Source organism: Mus pahari, chromosome 14 (genome assembly GCF_900095145.1).
Source record: "Mus pahari chromosome 14, PAHARI_EIJ_v1.1, whole genome shotgun sequence".
Classification (NCBI taxonomy): Eukaryota; Metazoa; Chordata; class Mammalia; order Rodentia; family Muridae; genus Mus; species Mus pahari.
The window spans coordinates 57,208,146-57,217,111 of record NC_034603.1 but is presented as its reverse complement, the minus strand read 5'-3'; the positions used below and the strand labels follow the sequence as shown (position 1 = coordinate 57,217,111).

At 44.8% G+C, this 8,966-nt stretch overlaps 1 protein-coding gene across 2 annotated transcripts in view; it reads left to right on the top strand.

The window, feature by feature from the left end:
- Ankfn1 (ankyrin repeat and fibronectin type III domain containing 1) overlaps positions 1-8,966 on the top strand; it is a 308,072-nt gene that overhangs the window by 158,915 nt on the left and 140,191 nt on the right. Inside the window, exon 3 of one of the 2 annotated variants that reach the window (XM_021213428.2) lies at positions 906-1,040. In XM_021213428.2, the coding sequence (XP_021069087.1) occupies positions 906-1,040 (135 nt within the window). Of the gene's footprint in view, positions 1-905; positions 1,041-2,290; positions 2,379-8,966 lie in introns of those variants that run through there. The other variant, XM_029546190.1, reaches the window with a different exon arrangement.

The following is an 8,966-nucleotide window of genomic DNA, read 5'->3' as shown; positions in this document are numbered from 1 at the left end:
TGTGTGTGTGTGTGTGTGTGTGTGACATATGAGCTTTTCAGGCAGCAAGGCTTCCCTAACATAACTAATATGTGCAAAGGTCATTGCACTTATTTCAGAGGGAGACATAGGAAAAGCCTCCTTGTATGCTTGTATGGCTTTCTAGGAAATCCATGGTTTTTGTGTTGCATTAGTCATGTGAAGCACAGCCCTGGGGAAGGAGCCAGGTACACCCATATGTGGCTGGCACAGCAACAGCATTGGAATCTTCTTCATGAGGCAAAGCCTCGTGGGATCCTAAGCCCCGCGTTTGCTGACTACTGTTTCACTCCCACTCAAAACCGTGCCAAAGCTGAGCAGCCTCAGTCCTCTTAAGGGGGGGCCCCTCACTCCTACCAGAAGTATAGAGGAGGGAGGGGATGTGGCTGCCACCTGTGTGCTCCTGAAGTCCGGCAGCCGTGGGAGCGCGTCTTAGAGGGGGCTCTTGAGTCACAGGTGATAATTCTTCCCCTCCACCTATGTGGCGCAGAGCTCACTGGCTGCCTCTCTGTCCCTTTGTGAACCTGTGAGTGACAGTTGAATTTGATTCAGTATTGTGTGCCCTGAAGCTTGTTGCTCCCGAGTGCCATTCTGAACGGTCCTTGCAGATACAATAGGCTAAACACACACCGAAGTCATGGCCCCCTTTGAACACACACACACACACACACACACACACACACACACACACACACACCCTGGAGAAATCCAGCCTTCCCCCACTGCAGTCCTGAGAATATACCTAGACTCCAAGCCAAGCTGTCTCCCTCTCCCCTCCTCTGCCTATGCATCGCTCCTGCTTTTATTTCGCTTTAGAAGAAGCTTAGTGATCATGGACTTCGGCTCTTGCCTGGAGTGATCCTGTTCGCATTTTATTCTTTGCACAGAATAGGAAGGAGGGTCGCTTGCTTTGCACAGAGGCTGAGCTACAGGAGAAAGCAGAGCCAATGTGATTTATTGAATGAAAGCACTGGACACTTGTCAGCAACTTGTTCCTCTGCTGCCTCGAAGAGCTTAAGCTGGTAAGTCAAATTTATGGTTCTCTTTCTCTGTGTATAAATGTGGGACTTTCTCTGGCATCGATGAGTTTTTAAATGTGCTTGTGTTAGTGTGATTTAAATTATGTGTGTGTGTACATATATATGTGTGTGTGTGTGTGTGCGTATGTATACGTATATGATGTATATGATATATATGTATATATTAATGTGTGCATCTTCCAAAGTTCACTGCAGGCAGTCCATGAAGAGTGTGACTAGGCATGTACATAGCGGTCTGAGATAGTGCACACACTGCCCTGTGGGACAGCCAGGAGCCAGGTCTGACAAGTGGACATTCTCCTTGCAGCAAAGCTCAGTCACATGAAGTGCTTGCATAACCGGCTACCGTTAGCTATTAAAACAAATCATCATTTTGTGGTAGAGATCATTTTTTCACTCAGGTTTCTGAACGTCTCGCAAAGATACCTGTTGGATCAGGTAAAGTGGGCCCCACCATGCTGATGATCCAAACCCAGGCATGCTGCTGCCTTTGAATCCAGCTTGCAGGATAAGCATGCAGAGCCTGAGATCAGAGCTCTGTCCATCTTGGGCCAGCCTGCCCATAAACCACATGAAGACTGCTTGCAAGGATCACATGATAGTGGGGGGTCCTTGCCAGACTGACATGGTGGGTGTGCATTTGAGGTCTTGCTTGACTCTTCGTCTTCTCTTTATTTCACTAAGACGTCTGGTTGATGAGGAGGCTTCAAAGTGGGGCGCTGTAAATGTCTGGTTGCCTGTGTTGGTTATTAGTCTGTCCATGGCCACAAGGAGTACCACTGATATTTAAAGATGAGCCAGCTGCCCCACTGGCTTCTGAAACTCCCCCCCCCATATCTACTTGCCTTCCCCATTTCCTAAACAAGATATGAGCTGACCTCTGCAGGGGTGGAGAAGGGACGGAAAAAGCTATTGCTTTTCCTACCGTCTTTAGCTGGTAGTCTTGTTTGCCTGGCTACCCCAAGCCTTTATGGCAGCCTCAATCCCTCTCTGGTGAGTTCAGAGTCCATATAAATGTCATAGAGTTTAATGTCTCTGGTGTGCTCCCTCTGCTGTAGATCCCTGGCCACCCGAAAGAAGTTGTAGCCTCGGGTGCTGACAAAGACAGATGGTGTTAGAACAGAGAACAGCAGGATTCTTCAAATAAAAACCAAACTCGGGAAACCTGAGAGATGGGTGAGGCCCCTCGCAGTTGAAAGGATCCCCCAAGCCACTACTCCATCACAGAGAAAAGTCTTCCTCCCAAGTGACTGTCACTGTCTCACAAATGATGGCATAGGAGATCGAAGGAGACAGGGTTGCCTACCGGTCAGACAACTGGTAAGCTGGCAAAACAGGAGAGTGTGTTTGCTAAATCCCATACGCTGGACAATTCCCTTGGGCTCCCTAGATCCCTGTCTCTCTATTTCCCCCATTCCTGGCTGTTTTGAAGTAGACATGCTGAGCTTGGTTACCATAACCACAAAACATGGCTTTCAGCTCTGTCCACGGTGCTCTTGTTCATACCATCAGAGACCCAGAGGGCATGCATGTGAGGATCCTGGGATCTGTGTCTTTTCCCTCCTCTGAGGGACACAGAGGACCCGGTACGAAGCATAGCTGCATTTAGTGGAAGAGAGAACGGAGCCAAAAAGTTAAACTTGAAGAAACTCAAATTTAAATAAACAGGGCATTTCTTCAAGATTTTTTTTTCGGTTAGCAGTAACCAATTTTCTATACACATGATTCCAAAATCTGAAGTCTTAAGTTTTTTTTTTTTTTTAAAGAAATATGCAGGTGTTTTTATGGTGGGAGGACAGCAGGTGTGGGTAGAGTCCATGTATAGAACTTACAATTTTCAGCTGTTTGGTTACACAGTGTTACCATCTATCAATGCACCAGAGTGTGAGGAGGAGTTCTAGAAGGCTAGTCTGGCCCCCCATTAAACTGTATCACTCCAAAAAACTGTTAATACCTCTGGTACTAAGGTAAGTGTTGCTATTTCCATGGAGTCTGTGCATTGCTGGGTGTGTCTGTCTTTTGTAAAGTACATTCTCAGGAGTAACTCGTTAGCCATTGATCCCTCCCCACATGCGAATGTACGATTTTAACCTCAAGGGTGCCCAATGGATGGATGATTATCACACCAATGATTCCGATTTCTATTGACCTCACTCCAACCTTCATGAGCTGCCTTTCTAGTCCCCTCGCTCTTGATCAGAAAAGCGAGTAATGCTTTGGTCATGAGTTTCCCTTCTTTCTATGGAATCCTTGAAGATACCCTCTAGGTCAGAGGTTCTCAACCTTCTTAATGCTGTGACATTAATACAGTTCCTCAGGCTGCGGTGAACCTCAGCCATCAAATTATTCCATTGATACTTCACAACTGTAATTTTGCTACTGTTATGGATCCAATATTCAGAATATCTGATACTTGATCCCTGCTAAAGAGGTCATGACCCACAGGTTGAGAACCACTGATCTAGCTTCCCTATAAAGATTTCAGGGTCACTTGGAGAAGAACAGATTATCTTTCCCTCTGTAAAATCCACATTTTGGCACAGATGGAGAAATAATCTTTAATAGGGACACACTTTGTGTTTGTCATTCTAAAGATGAATGTTGGAGATGGCTGAGAAGTACTGCAAATGTACTTTGTGTTACAGAAATCTTAAGTATATTTTGCCACAAGAAAAGGGGAATCATCAAAAAAAATGTCCCACAATGTTCTCTCTTAGATCTCTCTCTCTCCTCTCTCTCTCTCTCTCTCTCTCTCTCTCTCTCTCTCTCTCTCTCTCTCTCTCTTGTCTTTTAATTCATTCCTTATTATCTTCATGTCCTTGGGTGTGGCCCACTAAATTAAAATAGGGTTGCCTGGCTGTGCACAGGCAGGGGTTATATTTAATTGAGCTACAATTTACCTGTGCCTACACCACTGAGGAAGGAACATGACTCTGCTTCCCCGAGCAACCATTAACCATTAGGATACCTCAGGTGTGGAGAGATACCTCATGTGTGATACACTCTCTGTGTTGGAGAGTCAATGAACCCTGTCATAGGCAAGTAGCCACTGCTCCTGTGAGTTCATACGTACAACAGCACAACAGCGTGTCATGGAGAGACGACAGTCTCTCAAACCACCCCTTCCCGCCTTCTGGATCTTACATTACTTTCCATCCATTGTGTATGACTTGGGGTGGACTCACTTAGTCTCAACCCTTTCCTCAGTCATAAGGATTCTCCATGTTAATCATCACCCACTTCACACCAAAGCCTCTCCTGAGCAAGGCTGAGAGCTGCACTAGTTGGTGGGGATTCACAGGAAATAGCAGGCCGTTTGACACAATGTCCACATAGCAAAGTAGCAGTAATAGGTCCCCGCTATGGTTGAGGACCTCCACAGCCACGGGCTCTTAAATAGATTCACAGCACCAGGCGTGCAATCTTCTTGTGTAGTGGCTTTAAAAATCCAACCAGAAGGCAGTTGGTGACCCCTACAGTCACGAGCTCTCCGGCTTTTTTTTTTTTTTTTCAAGAGATTCATACAGGGATCTAACATTCCCATACCCCTTCCTTTGCAAATAACCTTCAAGCTACTGCCAAATGCAAATCTCAACTTTTAAAGAATGTGTGTTTTTACTTTTAATCAGCATGTACTAATTGTGCACATGTATTGATTACAGTGCGAAATTCAAATGTGCATGTGCAATGCAAATGATCAGATTGGGGTAACTCAGGCATCCATTCCTTAAGAGTGTCTGGTGTTCCTTGCTACATAGCTTAATGTATTGGCTCCTTATCAAGTGTGTAGGACCCTGAATCTCTCTGCCCTGCTGCCTCTCCAGGCTTCTTCCCTAAAGTCCACATACACATCACCTGATGAAATGCACCACTGAGCATGTCAGAGCTCAGTGGCTTTCTGTTCCCTGCCTCCAGCATGTTCTACCAGCCCATACCCACATCCTCTCCTATTTCTACCTCCTAACCTGAACGTACGTACCTGGAGTTTCATTTCCACTCTTGCTAATTACTTCACATTTGTCATTCAAAGTTATTTTCATGAGTCACCTTCTCGGACCCATTTTCTAGTCTCTCTTTTCCTGTGGTCACTTCCTGCTGCTCACAACACCAGCCATTCACTTCTCTGTGACACTTCTCCATCTTGGGTCTTTTAAGGGAAATGTTTAGAGGTTAAGAGCTCAGATACCGATCCACATTGCTTGCATTTGAATCCTACGTCTGCCCCTTTAACTGATCCTAGATGTCTTGCTACTAAAATGTTGATAATAGTTCTGCCTTCAAATGGCTATTAAGGGACCTGAGACATTTGCACATGTGAAAGTCATGCAGCAGGCTAGATGCTTATGACCTTTCCAACTGCAGATAATGGGATCCTAAACCTACAATCAACAGTGTTAGGGCATGCAGGGATAAGACCAGGAAAACAGAGCTCTTCTAGCTGGGGTTAGTGTTTCTCTACGAGGCCTCGGAAAGACAACTTAACAATGCTACTACAAGGACACAGAAAGAAGACTGTGTGTATGAACCAGAGAGCAGGACATTGAATCTATAGGCATCTTGGTCTTGGCTTTCCCGGCCTCTAGAACTGTGAGAAATCAGCTCCTGTTGCTTGTAAGTCACTCTGTCGGTTAGTTTGTTAGTCATGTACACAGCGGCAGGAGTAGACTGAGGCACACATGATTCTACTGCCCAACTCTCTCCAAGGGCTGGAGAGTGTGTCACATTATTCCAGGCACATTATTCCATAGCCATCTGTTTGTCTCACTCCCTTTCCTTCTAAGCTGTGAGCATTCTGGGGCCAAGAGCTCCAGTAACCGCTTTAACTTGTGTAGGACTTGCCCTGGGTTTGTGTTGAAAGTCTTGCACACTGGACTTCTGCAATCCCAGGAAATCTGACAGTTCGTGACTGTGAAAGATCGTATCTACATTCTCCCAGGGTCACTCATAGGAAGCCTAGGCTGCAGTTAGATCATCTGTACATATATTTTGAACTACAGAGTCACCATTAATTGCTGCTTGGCCTTCTTTCCCATCAGCACAGTCTCCAAAACTAAAACTCAGGGCTAGCCGTATGGATCCCTGGATGAAGAAGGTACATGCTGCCAATCATGACAACATGAATCCCACCTCTAGGTCCCACTAGTGGAAGGGGAGAACCAACACCCAAAAGTTGTCACTGACCTCTACAGGTATGAGCACATGTCCACTGCATATATATGCACAAGCATACCACACACACACACACACACACACACACACACACAAATAAATAAATAAATAAATATAATTTGAAAAATGTTTGTAAGAACTTAAAAATCAGTGTTCCTCATGAGTCACAACTGACATTTCATATTTCATTTCAAAGGGCACAGGGACTAGAAAGGTAGCTCTCACTGTTATATGTCAGGACTGTAATAGGGTTGGTCACCCCTTAGCAATCAAAGGCACACCTGTCATGTTAACAGCGGGTGGAGAATAGAAGGGGTCAAACTTTCTTCAGTCTAGCGACAGGCAGGTTGAAGCCAGAAGGTCCCCTAATTCACATCACAGCCTAAAGAACACTATTTCCTGATCAAAAATGACCCCCTTTGCTGAGCACATCTGACCCCCTCAGCTATTGGGAACGACTAGAGCTCCAGTTTCAAATACACTGGGTCTCGAAACTACTTCTCATCTGGGCTGGCTCAGACTGCTTCAAAAAAAAAAGGACAATGACACTGAAAACTTTCCACAGCCAAGCTCCAGTGGCACATGGGATTCATAACTAGGACAAGAAGTCTTGACTTTGGAAGCAAGGACAAACATAGAGAAGCTGTCAGGCAGCCAGGCTAAGAAGCCACCTTAGCAACAATGGTAGCAGAACTGTTAGAGGCACGGGCTTTGGAGGTCAGAGGTCACGGACCGAGAAGGTCGGAGTTTACATCCTTCTGTTTGTAAGATCCTGGATAAATTACCTAGCCTTTCTAAGACTCAGTTTCCTTGCTTATGAAGATAAATAACCATTTCTCTGTCTTTTAGCTAAGCTCAAGTATAAAATGAAGACATATGTTAGTACTTGTACCTGGACACAGTTGTTAATGTGTTTTATCTCCATCCACGAAAGCACGGCTTGAATGCTCCATTGTATATTGGGAGATAAAATCCACCTCATCCAAGTCAAAGGTGAAAGGGAAACTTAATAGAAATGGGTGCGGGGGGGGGAGGGGGGCAGGACCAAATGAGTTGGGCTTCCACTTAGCATACTCAGAGCCTCATGAGTAAATCGTGTGGAGGCTTGGAAAGATGGCTCAGAGGATACAGAGCACAGGCTTGTTCTTCTAGAGGTCTGGGGTTCAATGCCCAGCACCAACATGGTAGGTCATAATGGCTAAAAATTTCAATTCCGGGGACTCTCATGCCCTCTTCTGACCTCTGTGGGCACCAAGCATGTACATGGTATGTTATATGCAAGAAAACCCTATATTCAAGCACATGTGCCAATGGGGGCCACTCTCCTACATATCATTAGACACGGTTCATCAGGAGCTCCCAGGGCAGCCTGTAGTGTGGAAATGGAGATGAATTATCTATCTCCTGAGGACTAACCACCTCTTGTTTCTTGGTGGCCTAATTTTGTCAGTTCTAGACAGTGTCCCTGGGCCAGGGCTGAGGCAGCTACTGTCAGAGTGAACATGATGGAGACCCACACCCGAGGGAGGGTAACTGGCAGAAACCCCACAGATGTGTAAGGAAGCAGCAGACCCTAAGCCACAAACGGCCATGGAGCCTTGTCTGTGGATGTTCCTCTCTGCAGGCTACCGTGTCACTTCCGGCCTGTCACTTTTGCTAGACAGCCCAGTTCTACACGTAATCACACAGACTTCACAGATCTTCCAAACAGAGTTCAGATAAAGCTATAATATTTCAAACAACAGTCGTTTTCGATAATCCTGATTTGTGGGTTATCTTGTGACTTTCACTTTTAGTGTTTCCTCTAAGAAATGTTATTCTGTCCAAATTCAAAAAAAAAAAAAAAAAAAAACGCCTGTTTTCATCTAGACTACAGTCTTAGCACTTACATTTAGATCAATGAATCAGCCAGCACAGTGCTGGCTATGCAAACACGAGGAACAACGTTTAGATTCCCCAGAATCCATGGAAATGCTGTGTGGACATGGTAGCCCCCCTTTACTTCTGGCCCAAAGGGAGGTGGTGAAAGAGGATCTCTGAAGCCACTGGCCAACTGGACTAGTCAGAACATCAACTGCAGTTCAGTTCTGAAGTCCCAATCTATCTAATAAGGCAGATCATGATGGAAGAATATTCCCATCAACAGTCTCAGTCCTACACACACACACACACACACACACACACACAGAGGAACCCACACATGTGTGAACCTACAGGTACACAAACGTCACATACCAACACCTACAATTAAAAAAGATCTGATTTGTTTCAAAGTAGCTTTTTGTACACGATGTGAAACTGGAGTTGGGAGTGTTTTTGCTTCTTACCCATGGTTATTCCAGTGTTGCAGCACTGACAGGAGACTGTCTTCCCTATCTAATTACCTCAGTGCATTTTCCAAAAGCCATTGACCCTATGTGTTCAGATTATTTGTGGGGCCTCGGTTCTATTTCATTCATCCATGTTGCTATTCTTACTCCATTGTCATGATCTACATAGTGATTCTAAAATTGACCCTGCAAGTCTTCGCCTCTGTGGCTTTATAGGGGAGTCTTAGAACCAGGAAGTAGAAGTCATCTAGTTATCATTTTCAACATTAGTTTGCCTTCATTAGATCCCTTGCTTTTCTAAAAAAAAAAAAAAAAAAAAAAAAAAAAAAAAAAAAAAAAAAAAAAAAAAAAAAAAAAAAAAAAAAAAAAAAAAAAAAGGTTTAAAGAAGCAAGGGAGGAGAAGTCCTTG